The sequence below is a fragment of the Hippocampus bargibanti genome, linkage group LG02 (genome assembly GCF_051943395.1).
Source record: "Hippocampus bargibanti isolate YZ-2025 linkage group LG02, ASM5194339v1, whole genome shotgun sequence".
Lineage (NCBI taxonomy): Eukaryota > Metazoa > Chordata > Actinopteri > Syngnathiformes > Syngnathidae > Hippocampus > Hippocampus bargibanti.
This window is the reverse complement of record NC_142735.1, coordinates 1,142,698-1,161,992: the sequence shown is the minus strand read 5'-3', so window position 1 is coordinate 1,161,992 and position 19,295 is coordinate 1,142,698. Positions and strand designations below refer to the sequence as shown.

The 19,295-nt window shown below is 39.8% G+C and overlaps 3 protein-coding genes across 4 annotated transcripts in view; 1 reads left to right on the top strand and 2 right to left on the bottom strand.

Annotated features, from left to right (window-relative positions):
- flt4 (fms related receptor tyrosine kinase 4) overlaps positions 1–3,506 on the bottom strand; it is a 131,461-nt gene extending 127,955 nt beyond the window's left edge. Inside the window, exon 1 of the mRNA XM_089019788.1 lies at positions 3,310–3,506. The gene's annotated coding sequence lies outside the window, so the exon portion shown is untranslated. The remainder of the gene's footprint in view (positions 1–3,309) is intronic.
- A 97-nt stretch (positions 3,507–3,603) lies between these two features.
- On the top strand, positions 3,604–11,156 carry prelid1a (PRELI domain containing 1a). Of its 2 annotated transcripts, none has more exons than XM_089019749.1 (6): positions 3,604–3,722; positions 4,556–4,655; positions 5,712–5,937; positions 7,853–7,966; positions 8,095–8,173; positions 10,152–11,156. In XM_089019749.1, the coding sequence occupies exons 2-6, from the start codon at positions 4,564–4,566 to the stop codon at positions 10,271–10,273; spliced, it is 633 nt and encodes a 210-aa protein (XP_088875875.1). In that variant the 5' UTR covers positions 3,604–3,722; positions 4,556–4,563; the 3' UTR covers positions 10,274–11,156. The 2 variants fall into 2 exon arrangements, with proteins under 2 accessions (XP_088875875.1, XP_088875866.1); XM_089019740.1 differs by having other exon boundaries at positions 4,535–4,655.
- Positions 11,157–11,631: 475 nt separating this feature from the next.
- mxd3 (MAX dimerization protein 3) lies at positions 11,632–19,068 on the bottom strand. Its single transcript, XM_089019760.1, has 6 exons — positions 18,899–19,068; positions 17,517–17,595; positions 17,375–17,404; positions 17,180–17,291; positions 15,326–15,491; positions 11,632–14,304 (listed from the first exon to the last, which is right to left on the bottom strand). The coding sequence occupies exons 1-6, from the start codon at positions 18,966–18,968 to the stop codon at positions 14,186–14,188; spliced, it is 576 nt and encodes a 191-aa protein (XP_088875886.1). The 5' UTR covers positions 18,969–19,068; the 3' UTR covers positions 11,632–14,185.
- Positions 19,069–19,295: the final 227 nt, after the last annotated feature.

Sequence of the window (19,295 nt, the reverse complement as noted above, 5' to 3'; positions counted from 1 at the left end):
GCCTCAGGAAGTAGTCCTCTGCTCCCCTCAACCTGAGAGGAGGGACCTATCATAGCAGAGTCTGGTACCGCCACGTCTGGACAGTAGGGAGATATATATAGGGCCGAAACTACCAGCAAAAATGTTAGTTCGCTGACGAAGCCTCTTGGATAAGAAGCGAAACGTCAGACACCTTCAAAGAAGTACAGATGACGGCTGAAGAAACCTTTTGAATGATATTTCACACATTTTTTTTTTTTTTTGAGGTGATTTTATTGTGGTGGTTTTTACTGCAAATCGAGTGACATTTGAATCATCTGCATTTACTGTAACCGCCACCGCTGCTTCTTCTACCTCCACAGGAAGTTAATTATGTTGACCTGTGACAGCGCTTCAGATCAGATGCCACAGCGGGGATTCCTTTTAACGGAACATGAGAAACCAGATCATGTGACTCAAGTGCAATGAGGTGACAAGGAGAATGTTCGAGAGCGTCCTTAAAAAAAGGATTTCAATTAAGAATCGCTCGCTGTCTGTGTTTTTTTTAAATTATTTTTATTTTATTTTCGCCCAGTCTCTGCATGCGCTTTGATGGTTGTGTTTTATCAACAACACACCTTCGACCCATGAGCTAAACTGCCACTCGCAAAAAGGACACACACCATGTCAAATAGAAACCCTTGTTTCGGTATAAACAGTAAGGACAACACCTCGTGGGTCTATAATCCCCATCTATTATTATTATTATTATTATTATTATTAGCTATTTGCTATCTATTAGCTATCTATTAGCTAGCTGTTCGCTATCTATTAGCTAGCTGGCTAGCTTTCTATCTCCTTGAGGTACTTCCGGGTTGAGTGAACGCTGGCGCGTGTGGCTGCCACTGCTCACCCACATAAAAAAAACAGAGTTTTGAAAGGTGCTTATCATTGAAATGTATTATTATTATTATTATTTTTATTAGCGATCTATTAGGAAGCCATTTACTATCTATTAGCTATATATTAGCTAGCTGTTTGCTATCTATTAGCTATATACTATCTAGCTAGCTAGCTTTCTATCTATTTGAGGTACATCTGGGTTGAGTGAACGCTGACGCGTGTCTGCCGCTGCTCACCCGCAGAAAAACTTATCCTGTGACTGTAAAGTGACCTTAAGAGTTTTGAAAGGCGCTTATAAATGAAATGTATTATTATTATTATTATTATTATTATTATTATTATACTTTCATTCCTTTCATCACTTTGCTGCTGTGAAATGTAAATTTCTCCACTGCGTGACTAATAAAGGCAAATCCAATTATTATTATTATTATTATTATTATTAGTGATCTATTAGCTAGCTATTCGCTATCTATTAGCTATATATTAGTTTGCTGTTCGCTATCTATTAGCTATATATTAGCTAGCTAGCAAGCTTTCTATCTACTTGAGGTACTTCCGGGTTGAGTGAACGCTGGCGCGTGTGGCTGCCGCTGCTCACCCGCAGAAAAAATTATCCTGTGACTGTAAAGTGACCTTGAGAGTTTTGAGAGGCGCTTATAAATGAAATGTATTATTATAATTATTATCTAAACAAACTTTCAGGAAAAAAAGAGACTGTTTGTTGAGATAAACAAATCAATCCATCAACTTCTTGACGTCTTTCTGAACAATCCAGCTGAGGATTCAAAAGCAAATAAAGCATTGGGGGAAAAAAACAGACGGATTGTGGCTTGTATAAGTGTTTTCATTTTCCTGCGAAGAGAATGCCTGTAGCCAGAGTCAGGATAGCTGTACACCCACAGGACCGATTTTATGGCTTAGCCTACATATTCCTTTATGTTCCAGAGATTCACATATAGAGTGTTTGACTTATATCATCGACAGGGGGGGGGGGGGGGGCATGCCTTGCGCCTTGCATTTGATGTTTGTTCCAGTGCTTTGAGAAATATTGTCAATATGCAGAATTAATTAGAGATCGCTTCCCTCGTGGAAAACATGTAAAATTAACATTGGCTATCAACCACAATGCTGAGTTGTGTGTGTGTGTGTCTGTTTTTGTATGACTATTCTTGTGAGGACCACTAATATTTTATAACATACGTAGTGAGGACATTTTTGACAAGTGAGGACCTTTTGGCCGGGCCTCACAGGTTTTTCATTCTAAAGGCTTCTAGAGTGTCTGTATATGCATCTGTTAAAGTTTCAGAAAGGTCCTCACAAATTCACCCAAAAAGATTTTTTTTGCTGTGTATTTTCATTTCACTTGGATACACACACTTTTTACTCACTGTGTGTGTGTGTGTGCGTGGTTAATGAGAGGAAAAAGTTCATACCACAAAAAGTAAAATGATATTTTATACAAATTCACGACAAGGGTGAGGACTTTGAATGTACCCATTCAGAAACCCCACTCCTGCTGTTATTTCAGTTTCACATCCACTTCTTATTTATTTCTTTTTAAAGAAGTTGAAGTGGAAAATGGTGACATTTAGTGTTCAAATGTAACACCGGTTCTTCTCTAAATTTAACAGCAACAGTGGTCCTCACTCCGTATCTGGAGTTATCCGGACCTCACAAACCCTTGGAAACAGGTGTGTGTGTGTGTGTGTGTGTGTGTGTGTGTGTGTGTGTGTGTGTGTGTGTGTGTGTGTGTGTGTGTGTGTGTGTGTGTGTGTGTGTGTGTGTGTGTGTGTTTTATACTGTTACATAACATTTGTATCTTGCGGTCCACTGAAATCAACCCTTCATTAGGTTTATAATAACTAATTGTTAAGTCATTGTTAATTTGTTGAAAAAAAAAACATACGAACAATGCTTGGCTATCTAGCTAGCTACTGTATCTTGCTGGCTACCTAGATGGCGACCTAGCTGGCTACCTAGCTAGCTATTTGCTGTCTATTAGCTAACTTGTCCTTTTGTGGAAAGGAAAAAAAACATTGCCAGTAGCCATTGTCAGCCCCAAACAAGAAAAAAAAAAAAAAAACCTGAAAAAATTCGGAAATGGCGCTCCAAGTCATATTTTCAATTCCCGAATAAATAAGATAATCATTGGTAGCGATGCGTGCTTTTCATTTACCGAGCTACTTAAACTGTGCAAGTGTTTTACGTTCTTTATTGAATAAATCTAACAAAGGTAATGTAATAAGAATATTACGATCCGTGACACTCTGACAAAGGCGGAAGTATACGCCGAAACATGTCAGGTAATTGAGCACCTAAAAACACTGTCTGTAAGAAATTAATCTGTTGTAAATTAAAAATTATGCGAATGCATTTTTATGCCACACAACGGGCTTGTCACAGGATTGCATAGATCAAGTAAAAACAAAGGAATTGCAAACCTACTTGATCATCACTTCCATGACGATGACTGCAGCAGCTGTTTCCAGTCAAACTTCAAGACTCCAGAATGACTCAGCAGTAAGTAAATAAATATGGCTTTTTTTCAGTCATACATAGAGTAAAATCTCAAAATATTACAGTTAATAGACAAAATAACCCAGACGTCATTAGCCAAATCAGAAATAAATAAATACAATTCATTAATATTTACAAAACACCACCGCAGTCTTTTTGTGCCCTCAAGTGGTCAAATGTAAATAACGCCGGTTCACGGTGGCGGATATGACGTCAAATGGTGACCTTCGATGACTTCCGTGTGGAGTTTGACTGTGGGATATTTGTCACGTTTAATCACAACCTGGAGCTTGAAAAAAAAACATGAAAATGCTCGTCTTATGAAGAATTTTTCCATACAGGTGACCATTTTCTCTTCTGAAATTATTATTGAACGTATTCTTGACCGCGCGGAGTTCTCCGGTCGTTCATTCATAATTTTGCTATGCTAGCGCGTGCTAACTTGGTTAGTAGACGAATGTGGACGTGAGATAGGACCGCTGTGATACGAAACATGTAAATATATTTTTAATTAATTCAATGACAGTTCTCGTGTGGGTAATGTAATGAAACTAGATTGTGATGGCTCTTCGGCGAGTGGGCGAAGTGTTGGATAGCCATTTGATTACAATACAATGTATATTGATGTATATCGCGCTTTAACAACAGCTGAAGCTGCAACAAATTGCTTAAGATGGACGGCTTTCACGTACAGGAAATAAAGAAGTCACAAAGATAGTAGTAAGCACCAGGGAGAAAAACTAAGATCATGTCTGAATCATGCTGAGTCAAACGTCAAAGAGTACAAGTGAGTTTTGAGGCAGGTTTTAAAGATGGGCAGCAACGGGGCTTTTCCGAATGCTTAAAAAAACTGTTGGCAGGTCATTCCAGAGAGTAGAAACAACAACGGAGAAGGCTTGATCCCGTCTGAGCCTCTGTTTAGTTTTTGGAAGACCTAATAATGGCTGGTCAGCAGACCCGAGGTGTCGTCGGGAAGGTGTGTAGAGTTGTATGAGCATTTAAGGATTTGAAAACAAATAATACAATCCTGAAAAGAACTTTAAATGTATAGGGAGCCAGTGAAAGGATGCCAGGGTAGCAGTTAATTACTCTCAAATCGGCCAGTTATTCCCCTTTCCCCCCCCCCAAACCGCCTTGCGTTTGATTTCCACAGTTTTGTTTCCATACCAACCAGAGGGAACCATGGTCAAGTATTTCTGCTGCGCAGATTTGCTGAAAAGTTCTTGGGACCAAGTTTGCGTTGCTTTCTGGCAACGGTATCCAAACCCATACAGGTGAGGCCAAATACAGTGATCCCTTGGTTTACAAAGCCCTTGGCTTACGAACTTTTCAGTTTGCGAATGTTACATTTATGAAAATTTTACCTTGGCAGACGAACTTTTTTCGCCTCAATGAGCGATGTGTCGTTCGCGAATGAGCCCATTCTTCTAACAACAAAATGGTAGCCGACTGTTTTTGTCCTCTATTCCCTGCCCCCAGTCTTCGGTTAAAGCCATGTGATTGGTCAAGAACACAGTAGTGAGGGGAGGTGGTTTAAACATTAAAGAGACAGGCATACGACAGTGAGAGAGTTTCAACTTTGATAGTTCAAAGGCAGAGTGTAGACTGCAAGGTTAAAATATCCCATCAATCAGGCTCCACAAACAACCCGCACAAGCCATCTGTACACTTGATGCAAAAAGCTATCAACCCAGCTAAACAACACAATTGATGAGGAACTAGATAAAATTATGACATAGAAAGCACCTACAAGGGATCATTCCTCAAGATGGTGAAAGAAGAAGTTTACGTTCCTCATTATGTGTTTAATGCTGATGAAATCGGCCACTCCATTCCATCAAGCCATCAATGACCATCACAAAAGTAAATAAAACCACTTTATTACACAGTACAGTTTATTTCTTTAATTATAATACCATATCCATTTATTATACATACAATAAGGTATATTTTGTGTAGTTTTAAGGCTTAGAAAATGATGTTTTATGGGGCCCTGGAACAGATTATTCCCATTTTCATGGTTTCCTATGGGAAATAAATTTTTGGGAGACACACTTTTCGCCTTACACACTGTCTGGGAAGTTCGTAAGCCAAGGTATCACTGTATATCTGTGGGTCTTCGGTAAGCCATTACTGAAGCAGCTGGCACATAATTACCGAATTACATGTCAGCAGCCATTACTTTTTGTGATGCATCGCGTCCTTCTGGAGCGTCAACTCGGAAGAGGGATTTCCTCCCCGCCCTCATATTCTAGGCGGCCAATCGTAAGCGAGCTCGGCGAATAACTCAAATAGTCTCACTAATGTACTTATTTTTGTTTACCTTTCAGTAACCATGTTCTGACTGAAGACATCATTTTCCGAGAGGTGACGCCAAGCAACTGCCTCATTTCCAGACGTCTTTTGACCAAAACAAGCCGCGCTCCGCGCTGGATGGAACGCTATCTTCCAAAGCACATGGCTAGCTGCGCTTACATCGTGGAGGACTCTGTTGTGGACCCGCAGAAAAATTTGATGACCACACTGACGTGGAACATCAGTCATGCTCGTCTCATGGTACTGATAACAGTAAACAGACGCTCCCCCTACTTACGAACATTGTAGTTACGAACAAGCTTTACAGAGCCTATATTTTTGTAAATGTTGCTAGCTAGCTATTTGCTCTCTATTTGCTTTCTAGCTGGATGGCCGGCTATCTAGCACGCTAGCTATTAGCTATATAGCTGGCTGGCTAGCTGTCTAGCTGTTGGCTATCTGTCTAGCTAGCTAGCTATGTAGCTGGCTATTTATTAGCTATATAGCTATCTAGCTAGTTAGCGAACTGTCTAGCTGGCTATCTGTTCGCTAGCTTTCTATCTATTTGAGTTACTTCCCGGTTGAGTGAACGCTGGCGCGTGTGGCTGCCGCTTCTCACCCGCAGAAAAAAAACGAACCCGTGACGATAAAGTGACCTTGAGTTTTGAAAGGCGCTTTAAAATGAAATGTATTATTATTATTATAAATGTTTATTTTTCAGTAAAAACCAATACAGGTTACCTATATAAGCCTTAAAGGACAACCGATGTCACTTTTTTGTTTCTTAACTGACATCAGAAAAACGTTTTACAGCATCTAAAATAGCCAAAACATGCAGTATGATATTTTTATTCAAATACAGAACACCAATAAAAATGACTTAGTGTCCAAAATCTGCAAAAAATTGAGCTGCAAATTGGGCATTTTCAGAAAGTCCCGCCTCCAGTTTGTGACGTCACGCCAAGACGTCTTGCATTGCTGGAGAATCAAAACAATGGCTTCAGATTCGGAGAATCTGCTTTCTTGTGCCACATCCAGTTATGAATATGATTCAAATAGTTCTGAAGAGGAAAGCATACATGTTTGCAATTGATTAAAGAATTTATTCCATGCCATTTTGAGGCCACATTGGGGAGAAACGATCACCAGAAAAGAGGCACAAAATGGCCACCTCCACAGGCTTTGCACAGGCTGATAAATTCCTTATATGGAGCTTGGACACCCTCTTCTGGTGGCTTCTGGGTGCAACACAAGGTTTTTGACCAAACAATACAGCAAAATACATTGGCGTGATGGAAGGACTGCTACAATGTGTCCTTTTTTCGTTCAGGGGGCGTTCCTTTAGTGACGTCACAAACGGACTCGTCACCAACTCAAAAACAAGACTTCCTGAATATTCAGCGCGAGTCTTAAAACGTAAAATATAGCTATATGCGGTGGAATCGTTGTAAAATCAGTAGAAGTTATTTGAAGCCATTTTACAAATTATGGACGCAACTTGTCCGGAGACGTCCTTTAAACATACATGTATAAGCCTTAAACACACATTCCATACAAAATATAGCACTGAAGCAACTTACGAAAAAAATTCACCTTACGAACGAGTGTTCGTAATGTATCGTTCATAAATTGGGGAGCGTCTGTATTGGCGCGCACACACACACACAAATGTATATACAGTAAAGTCTCGTTATATCGATATTCAAGGGAGTCCGAAAAAATATCGATATAACCGGGACTATCGATATATCCGACCCTGTTTGCATGTAATTTTCTCCGTGCGTGCATAGAAATAGTATCAATATAACCGGGACTATCGATATATCCGATATCGATATAACGAGACTTTACTGCCAGACGTGCAAAAATTTGTGTTTTTGTCATTGTCACTTGAATTCGCGGACCCACAGAATATTGAGTTTTAGGACTATATAAACATTAGATGCAGCGTTAAGAAACCTCAGACTCTCTTCTTTCGTCAGAAAAAGTTATTTCCTCAATTATTTAGGTCTGGAGTTATATGGGCTTGAAATGAGGGCGGCTTTTCAAAATGCAATGCTATACATATTCGTTTATATATCGCTTTTCCCCTGGTGGAAAAGGAAAAAAAATATTGCCAGAGGCCCTGGCCAGCGCTAACCTCATGTTGTCTATATGTGTCTCTCTTTGGCACCAGTCTGTGAAAGAGCGTTGCGAGTACAGAATTAACCCCGAGAATGGCACCTGGACGGAGATACGTCGAGAAGCTTGGATTTCTTCCAACGTGTATGGACTCTCAAGGGCTGTCCAGGTCAGTCAGCGCACAAGAGAACAACTTAGAATTGACCCGAGAACGTTATGTGATGGTGGATGCCAAGATTTGATCGACTAAAATGAAACCGTCTGTTTTAAGTTGAATGTTAACTTGTCTTTTTGAAGGAATTCGGGCTCGCAAGGTTTAAGAAGAGCGTTACCAACACCATGAAGGGTTTTGAATACGTGCTGGCCAAAATGCAAGGTATGAAGCCTATTTATATGAAGTGCTCCAAATACTTGATTGCGATTAATTAAAGGACAACCGACACCATTTTTTTTGGTTTCCTAACTGACATCAGAAAAACGTTTTATAGCATCTAAAATACCCAAAACATGCAGGCTGATATTTTTAGTCAAATGCAAAACACTAATAAAAATGAGTTAAAGTGTCCCAAAACTACTTCAAAATGACCCCGGAAATGGCGAGTTTCAGAAGGTCCCGCCCCCTTGTTTGTGCAATCACGCCAGGACGCCTTGCCTTGCTCGAGAATCAAAACAATGGCTTCAGATTCGGAGAATATGCTTTCTTGTTACTCATTCAGTTATGAATATGATTCAAATAGTTCTGAAGAAGAAAGCATACATGTTTGCAATCGATTAAATAATTTATTCCATGTCATTTTGAGGCATCAGGGGTGGGAAATGTCGCACCCAAAAAAGGCAGAAAATGGCGACAAAGCCGTGTAAGGAATTAATCAGCCCGTTTCCACAGGCTGATTAATTCCTTATATGGAGCTTTGTCGCCCTCTTCTGTCTCTTTTTGGTGCAACACGAAGTTTTCAGACCAAACAAGTACAGCAAAATACATTGAGGTGATGGAAGGACTGCTACAATGTGTCCTTTTTTCGGTCAGGGGCGTTCCTTCAGTGACGTCACGTACGGACTCGTCACCAACTCAAAAATAAGACTTCCGGAATATTCAGCGTGAGTCTTAAAACGTAAAATATAGCTAAATGCGGTGGAATCTAAAACACGCTCAGTAGAAGTCTTTCAAGTGATTTTGCAAATTATGGACACAACTTGTCCGGCGGCGTCGGTTGTCCTTTAAGGAAAGATGAAAAGAAAATACGTTCGCAAAATATTCTTTTCAGTCCAGTGGCAGTATTGTTTTATCAGAAAAAAACATTTGCACAAAGCTTATGTTGTTTAACTGTGCACCAAAGTGGGGCACTTTGACAAGAGGGATTTCAATTTTCCTTGTTGAGTCCATTTTGACAACCGACTTAGAGGTACATCTCAGAATACTAAAATGACGTTGAAAAGTTCATTTTCAAAGTTTCAAGATTAAAATTCATATTAATCAGGCTCCACAAATAACCTGCACAAGCCATCTGTACACTTGATGCAAAACGCTATCAAGCCAGCTAAACAGAACACAATTGATGAGGAACTAGGTAAAATTATCACAGAGAAAGCACCTACAAGGGATCATTCCTCAAGATGGTGAAAGAAGGCTACGTTCAGTGACGTGCAGTCAGTGGAGGCAGTGAGGCAGTGCCTCACCTGTCATCATGGAAAGCTGTCATGGAAATATCAAATGAAAATATAAATTAAACAGTTAGATGTATTTAGTGATTTGTACTTTAAAGTTCTTGTCCATTTAACGTCACAGTTTTAGGATTTTTTTCAAAATCGCTGAATTTACCGTTAAAATACTAAGTAGAGACGAGTGATGACGTCATTGATGACGTCAGTGCCTCACCAGCCATGAACCTCACCGCACGTCACTGGCTACGTTCCTCATCAAGTGTTTATTGCTGATGAAACCGGCCACTCCATTCCATCAAGCCATCAACGACCATCACAAAACGAAATAAACCCACTTTATTATACTGTACAGTTTATTTCTTTAATTATAATACCATAGCACATTATACATAAAATATGGTATATTTTTATATATATATATATATATATGGTATTGTCGTTTTAAGGCTTAGAAAATTAGAAAGTAGACAATTATGTTTTATGGGGACCTGGGAACTGATTATTCTCATTTTAATGGTTTCCTATGGGAAATTATTTTTTAGGATACATACTTTTTGCCGTACACACTCTGTCTGGGAACCAATTAAGTTTGTCAGCCAAGGTATCACTGTAACATTCTACCAATGAGGAACAGCCGTTTTGTCTTCACCAGATCAATGCCCACTGTACATTCTGAATTATTTGTTTTGCAGGGGAAACACCATCAAGGAGTTTGGCGGAAGCAGCAACAGAGCGTGCGAGAGAGACGGCGCTGGCAGCGAAAGAGAAAGCGAAAGGCTTGGCCTCACAAGCTCAGAAGAAACAATATGTGTGATGATTCCTTGACCTTGGAAATTCAGGGACATTTTTTCTTCAACCCGTCCTCAGTGCAGGAATGCATTTTTGTCAAGACGAACTCATCGGACTACATAACACACCTCTGGGAGGAAGCAAACTGCTAATGCGCTAGTGGACATCACGAAAGCCGGAGCAGAGCTAAGTCACGGCCGCCTCAGACATCCTGATCATGTGATTGAAAATCGTTTCTCTCTCGACTTACGACCGAGTTCCGTTCCGACCAAACGGTCGTAAGTCCAAATGGTCGTAAGACGAAATCCACTCAAAATGTTGAATAGCGACTCGGAAGCAACTCCCTCCCCCCTCTCTCGCCTTCATCAAAAATTCATACAGTGATATCTCTGCTTACGATCGCTTTAGCTAACAAACTTTTCGCTTTGCGAACGTTAAATTCGTGACGATATAATCTTGGCATACGAACTATTTTTTGGGAAACACACAGAGCGCCACAACGAGTGATGTGTCGTTCGCAAACGAACTGGTTCTTGGAGCTCCTGAATTGGCAGCCGGCTTTTTTTTTTTACTCTATTCCCCGCCCTCAGTCTTCGGTTAAAGCCGCACGTGATTGGTCAAGATCCGTGGTAGAGGAGGGAGGAGACGCAGGCAGAAACAGACACACACACAAAAGGGAGACGACAGAGCTTGAAACCAAAAAAAAAAAAAGTGAAATGGTGAGAAAATGGATAGAAAAAATTTGGACTCGTTTCAACTTGATTGATAGTTCAAAGGCGGAGTGTAGACTGCAAGGTTAAAATATCCCATCAATCAGGCTCCACAAATAACCCGCACAAGCCATCTGTACAATTTGAAGACAACATACAAGCAAGGGAATCCGCTATTAATAAAGTTTCTAGTGTGTCTGCCTGCATCGGTTTCTGTTGCAATATCACAACTTCTAAGATGTACAACCCAGAGCTCCTTAAGACACTTTATGCAAAAAAACTATCCATTCCATCAAGACATCAACGGCCACCACAAAGGTAAATAAAACGACTTTATTATCCAGTACAGTTTATTTCTATAATTATAATACCATAGCATATTTATTATGCATAAAATAAGGTATATTGTGTGTAGTTTTAAGGCTTATTTAGTTGAAAATTATGTTTTATGGAGACCTGGGAACAGATTATTCTCATTTTAATGGTTTCCTATGGGAAATTAATGTTTGGAATACACACTTTTCACCTTACAGACACTTTCTGGGAAGCAATTAAGTTTGTAAGCCAAGGTATTGCTGTATTTGCGTTTACAGGACTCTTATGCAGCTTGCCTTCGTACACATTTCAGAATTCACTGTCGGATGCAAATTGATCCGGGTTGGATTTTTACCTCTTTTTCCCTTTTTTTTAAAACTGATTAATTATGAAAAAAATATATATATTGTAACAACGGCTTAGTCAATAAAATTAAATTAAGCACTCAAAAGGATGATCGTCAACAAAACCAAAAAAATGAAGAATGTGCTCAGAAAAATCAATGCAATGTGCTTATGACAATAAATGGATACCACATTTGTGTTCCTTTGTTGAATAAAAAAACCCAAACTCGAAAAATATAGAAAATATGTATTTATTCATATACACCATTACAAAAAAAATTGCTACATGATATTCCTGGGCGGAGGGAGTCTGAATGCATTCATAAAACAGCAGTAAAATGGTAATAAGGCATTTTCGCATATACAAAAGGTGAGGTTAAAATATGCCATCAGTTATTAAATACCAAATGATAAATGTAATACAGCGAAATCATTACCTAAAAGTTGTTAATAGTGATCGAGAAGAAGAACCATGGCTGTGCAAGAATTGATTTTTTTTTTGTATCCACCAGGCATCAAAACTCACACGTCATAACTAAGAACTCGAGTGTGCAAATACATCAAATGAATCACAGTCACATACTTGCGTAATGATGACCATCAAATTATTATGTTACCTGTTTTTCACTTGCCATATACTCGCAACTCTTAAAGGACAACCGACGTCACTTTTTTGTTTCCTAAATGACATCAGAAAAACGTTTCAGAGCATCTAAAATACCCAAAACAGCTGATATTTTAGTCAAATGCAAAAACACCAATACAAATTAGTTAAAGTGTCCCAAAATTACTTCAAAATGACCTCGGAAATGCCGAGTTCCAGAAAGTCCCGCCCGCTTGTTCGTGACGTCACACCAAGACGTCTTGCCTTCGTCGAGAATCAAAACAATGGCTTCAGATGCTTTCTTGTTACTCATCCAGTTATGAATATGATTCAAATAGTTCCGAAGAGGAAAGCATAAATGTTTGCAATCGATTAAAGAAGTCCTTCCGTGTCATTTTAAGGCGTCAGGACTCCAATGTAGCGTGCCAGAAAATGCACAAGATGGCGCCCAAGCTCCGTTGGAAATGGGCTGATTGTTCCGCGAAGTGACATCACGTCAGGAATCGTCACCAACTCGAAAACAAGACTTTCTGAATATTCAGTGTGAGTCTTAAAACGTAAAATATAGCGATATGCGGTTGAATCTTTGTAAAATACGCTACTTGTGGACGCAACTTGGTGTCGGTTGTCCTTTAACTACATGTGTTTTTTTAAGCTATTTTAAAGGACAACCGACGCCTCCGGACAAGTTGTGTCCATAATTTGTAAAATCACTTCAAATGACTGCGACTGAACGTATTTTACAGAGAGCGATTCCACCGCATCTACCTATATTTTATGTTTTATGACTCGCGCTGAATATTCAGTAAGTCTTGTTTTCGAGTTGGTGACGATGCTTGACGTGACGTCACTGAAGGAACGCCCCTGACCGAGAAAGTGACACACAATGCATTTTGGGTACTTTGTTTGGTCTGAAAACATCGGGTTGATTCATGATGATGGCGAAATTAGAAGGAAAACATAAAAAACGCGATGGTGAATCGTTGTGTGTTGCACCAAGACTACTATTTGATACTAGTTGACACAAATTCCCAGCGGACAAATCAGCCCATTTCCAACGGAGCTTGCGCGCCATCTTGTGCATTTTCTGGGACGCTACATTGGAGTCCAGACGGCTCGAATTGACATGGAAGAACTTCTTTAATCGATTGCAAACATTTATGCTTTCCTCTTCGGAACTATTTGAATGATATTCATAACTGGAGAATTAACAAGAAAGCATCTTCTCCGAATCTGAAGCCATTGTTTTGATTCTTGAGCAAGGCAAGACGTCCTTGTGTGACGTCACGAACAAGGGGGCGGGACCTTCTGAAACTCACCATTTCCGGGGTCATTTTGAAGTAGTTTTAGGACACTTTAACTCATTTTTATTGGTGTTTTTGCATTTGACTAAAAATATCAGCCTGTGTGTTTTGGGTATTTTAGGTGCGATAAAATGTTTTTCTGATGTCAGTTAGGAAACAAAAACACGGTGTCGGTTGTCCTTAAACAGAAGTATCTCATATGCGGCACAAAACATGTAGCAATATACGCTAATCGTCATAGTAAATTGCGCAATGGCCCAAGATGCATCCCTGGATATACTGTAATGCTTCGCTTGATTTAAAACGGGCAAAAAAAAGTCAGTGTCGGCATCTTAAAGTCGATTATTTTGTTTTCTTCTGAAACAAGATTCCCAAACAATGTCTTGATAGCTTTTGATATGTTTAACATGGCCGTCCCATCCCAGTGATGTAAACTTCTCTTCAGTGCAAACAGACACAGCCTGATGCATAACCGAAATCACGATTACTTTTGTGGGTGTAGTAACATTCCAAACAATATTGATAAACTGCCTGTTTAAAAATAAAATAAAATAAAGAGTGGGGGAGGGGGTACCTGTGCAGTTCTATTGTCCTCATTGTTGGAATGTTCTCTCCACCTCCCCCATCGGGCGGCCATGATGACGATGATAGTAGCTGCTGTCATAGACAAGCTTTATCCATGGTGGAGTAACAGTGATCGGAAGCATTGAATGCAATGTAAGGTTCTTCGGAGTTCATGCAGGCAAACACGATGCTCTCCACGTCCACCTCGACGTCTTCTGTAAGGAGCGAAATAAACAAGAAAGTCATCCAACGCATACGGTGATACCTCGGCTTACGAACGCTTTATTTAGCTAACAAACTTTTTTTTTGCCTTACGAACAACCGTTCGGCACGTATCTCGTTCTTAAGTTGAGGAGCGTCTGTATAAACCAATATTTATGTATCGTGATTATTATATAGTGCTTTAACAGCTGTAGCTGGAATAAAGCGCTAACATGGAAAAAAGGGAAATGCTGCTCCCTTGTGGGAAAAAAAAAAACATGGCCGGAGGACTGGCCAAGCGCTTTATCGGCACCCAAGCATGAAAATACAAAACCCGAGCAAATTCGGGAGCGCAGCTCTACGTCAAATGTTCAATTCCCGAATACATTTGTGAATTTAGTTTTTTCTTGTTTGGGTGCCGATAAAGCGCTGGCCTCTGGCAATGTTTTTTCCTTTCCAAAATGAGGCAGTATTTCCCTTTTTTTCCATGTTAGCGCATTGTAGCTCTTTAAGCTATATATCCAGCTAGCTAGCTATTAGCTATCTATCTAGCTTCCTATCTATTTGAGCTATTCCGGGTTGAGTGAACGCTAGCGCGTGTGGCTGCCGCTGCTCACCCACAGAAAAAAACTTATCCTGTGACTGTAAAGTGACATTGAGAGTTTTGAAAGGCGCTTAGAAATTAAATGTATTATTATTGTCAGAGCTTCAGCTGTTGTTAAAGTGCTATATAAACCAATATGTATGTACTGTATTGCATTGCATTTTGTACAGTCACCCTCATTTCAAGCTCATATAACTCCAGTCCCATATAATTTAGGAATTAACTCTTTTTTTTGCTGATGAAACAAGAGAGTCTAAGGTTTCTTACGCTGCATCGAATGTTTATATAGTCCTAAAACTAAATATTATTTGGATCCTGGAATTCGAGTGACAATGACAAAAACCCTGGCACTGGAGTGGACACGTTTTTTTTTTGCACATGGTGTTGCAGTGAATGAGTTAATGGTTCTTAGCGCGAGATTAAAAAATCACCTCTGTCCGAGTCCGACCTCTCCGACGACATGGTCGACCCCTGGCTGTCGTTCCTCATGCGCTCAGTACCTCGTTGCAGCTGCTCCAGACGCACCTGTAGATCCCTCTGCTTCCAGCGCAGATGACCTTTCAACTTCTCGGCGCGCTCATCCTGCTCCTGGAGCTTCTGTCATAAAAAAAACAATACACAAGGTGAGTGGAGACGTGAGCAAAAATGACAATTTATTCGGGAATTGAAAATATGACATGGAGCACCATTCCCGAATTTGTTTGGGTATTGGTTTTTCTTGCGGGGGTGAGGGATAAAGCGCTGGTCAGTCCTCTGGCAATGTTTTTTCTCTTCCACAAGGGGGCAGCATTTGCCTTTTTTTTCCCCATGTTAGCGCTTTGTTACAGCTTCAGCTGTTGTTAAAGCGTTATATAAATAAACCCATACGTATATATTGCATTGTATTTTGTACAGCAGCCCTCATTTGAAGCTCATATAACTCCAGACCCATATAATTTAGGAATTAACTTTATTTTTGATGAAAGAAGAGACTTGAAAGTTTCTTACGCAGCATTGAATGTGTATATGTAGTCCTATAACTCAATCATCTGTGGGTCCAGGAATTCAAGTGAAAATGACAAAAACCCTGGCAATGGAGTGGATACATCTTTGCACATCGTCTGGCAGTGAATGAGGTAAAATATTTCAAGCACATGCACATATGGGAAATCCAACTTCAAAAACTCACCTTACATCACATTTGGAACACTTCCACCAAAATACAGTGATACCTTGGCTTACGAACTTAATTGGTTCCCAGACAGAGTGTGTAAGTGTGTATCTCAAAAATTTATTTCCCATAGGAAACCATTAAAATGAGAATAATCTGTTCCCAGGTCCCCATAAAACAATTTTCTACTTTCTCAGTTTATAAGCCTTAAAACTACACGAAATATACCTTATTTTGAAGAAATAGACTGTACTGTATAATAAAGTGGTTTTATTGACCCGTGTGATGGTCGTTGATGGCTTGATGGAATGGAGTGGCCGGTTTCCTCAGCATTAAACACTTGATGAGGAACGTAACCTTCTTCTTTCACCATCTTGAGGAATGATCCCTTGTAGGTGCTTTCTCTGCAATAATTTTATCTAGTTCCTCATCAATTGTGTTCTGTTTAGTTGGGTTGATAGCTTTTTGCATCAAGTGTACAGATGGCTTGTGCGGGTTATTTGTGGAGCCTGATTCCATTTATAATAATAGATTTCATTTACAAGCGCCTTTCAAAACTCTCAAGGTCACTTTACAGTCACAGGATCACTTTTTCTGTGGGTGGCCTTGCAGTCAACTATCAAAATTGAAACGAGTCCAAATTTCACTGTTTTCTATCCATTTTCTCTCTGTCGTATACCTGTCTCTTTAATGTTTAACGGCCTCACTCTCTCTCTGTCTGTAACCCCCACGCCCTCACTGGTGCGTTCTTGACCAATCAAGTGGCTTTAATCGATGACTGGTGGCGGGGAACAGAGGACAAAAACAGTCGGCTGCCATTTTGTTGTTAGAACGGGCTCGTTCACGAATGACACATCACTCATTGTGGCAGTTCCGTGTGTATCCCGAAAAATAGTTCGTATGCCAAGGTAAAATTTACATAAATTTAACGTTCGGAAACCGAAAAGTTTGTAAGCTAAGGGGTTTGTAAACCGAGGTATGACTGTAATGATATTCAACCAAGCCAAAAATACAATGTTAGCTTAGCCACATTTTTTGGGCTGAAATGTTATTTCTAGCTTATTTGGTTCCGGAGTAACATGAGGTTTTAGCGTTCGATTGCAAGTGACTGTATCTATGATTATTACTTTCTTACCTTGATGTGAATCTTGGCTCGCCTGAGCAGGTTAAGTGTGGTGTTCATCGAGCGCGGCGCTCGAGGGACTTGTTTCTTGAGCTTCTCCAAGCACTTCTTCAGTTGTGCCCGTCTAAAAAAAAATCACAGCGAAAATACGTATGACTGCTAACCATTCAAACACATGGCTCGTTTTTCCAAACATAATCACATTACCTATTTTTCTCTATCTCATTGTGGAAGGGCCTGCGTTTGTAGAGTGAAAAGGGCATGTTAATTAAAATAGTCATGAAAAAAATGGGTTAAAAAAACGCACCACACCCTCTTGTCAAATGTGTGAGTTACGTCACACATTTACCTGTTGTTCTTCTGTTTGCTTCTCTCATCAAACTGTGTCCAACTAGCAGGCAGAAGTGAAGCATAGTCATGTTCCGACTCTGAAAACAAACAAACAGACAAATATATCACTCCATTCTACTGCCAGTCAACCCCTAAATTGATGATGAGTCAAAAAAATATTGGGAAAGTCTCTGATGATGATTCTCCTGCTAATTATCAAATCTATTTTCCAGTCTGCCTCCGTTCACGGGGGTGGTGAATCCATGAGCTGTTCAAAGCCAGTGTGTTTCATTTTATTCTGCTTTGTTTGCAGTGTTGTTTATTTTACTTTGTTTGCACATTTGCCTTCCATTAATACAAAAAGTTTTTTTCCTCTGAAAAAAATCCGCGATGCACCGAAGCCGCGATAAGTGAACCGCGAAGTAGCGAGGGATCACTGTATGTAATTGTATTGATTCGACAAAAGGTGGCGGTGCTATTTACAATGCAAGAGTCAAGGTTATTATATTTTTTACTCTACATTTATTCAGTCGTATGTTGTTTGAAAAATAAATATTTTAGAACGAAGAAACAATCCGCAAACTTGGGAACACAACAAAAGAAGGACGAGATTCGAGCCATGAACCTCAAGACGGTGACGCGACGCAAACGTGTTAGCCACTACTACACAACGCAGACGTATTTTTCCAAACGTTATAGATGTGATATAACTAAACATTTATTGCATTTCAAAACCGATGTCTTTTAAACATTTATTGCAGGTCTTTTATCGTTTAAAATAGACGAAAATACACGAAACAACGAACCTGTCAGAGACATCAGCTGTATTTGATTTTGGCGCCATCACCCGCCACAAAATGTCCAGTTCAAAAAGCTAACGTTGCCAATAGCTGGTGTCAAAATGGCCTCAAATGCTACCAAAACATTGTCGACAAACAGTTCAATGGATGTAATCGATCGCTGTTGAAATCCCGAATAACCGCACAGTTTCGTTTTGAAAGCGGAGGTTTGGCGCCATTCACTACAATGATTTTGATAGATATACATATATGTAGGTCACTGAGTCAAATGGAGAGCTTTCCAAAATAGCTGATCATGCATATCGATCAATTCGCGTGCAATTTCTCGTCTCATGTTTTACACTGAATGTTTGCACACCAGAGTAGTTTAATAGCTCGTTTTGTTGTTTTGACGATGAGCAACTTCGCTGCGCTATATATTAGCTACCTAGCCAGCTTTATATCTATTTGAGTTATTCCGGGTTGAGTGAATGCAGCCATGCTCGCCCACAGAAAAAAAACCTAACCTTAACCTATGACTGTAAAGTGACATTGAGAGTTTTGAAAGGCGCTTCTAAATGAAATGTATTATTGGGTTTGTTGTGTATAAATAGACACTTACTTCGTTCTTTCCTTTCCACAAACTCGGCGGCACAAAGAAGCACTTGGATGTTGCAACTATGCTCTTCCATTCTGTTTTTCTTATCTTAATTTTGTTCAAAAGAACAATCTAAACGAGTCCGTAGCCAGGAACGGGTGTAACACTTGGAGGTTTCACTGAGTGTGCAACGTCCCCAATCCAGTGACAGAGACCCACATTGGTGCTGCCTTCGTCGTTTATTCTAAACTCGGAAATATGAATATTTTACGATCACAAGCACACAAAAGCTCCGCGTTGGTTCAACATTTTTCACAAAGAACTAAATACATGTAACTTGTTAACTTATTTTACTTAAGTTTTACACGCGTATGTCTATTTCTTAAAGTTTTAGTAAAAACACACACATCTGTCCACTTCA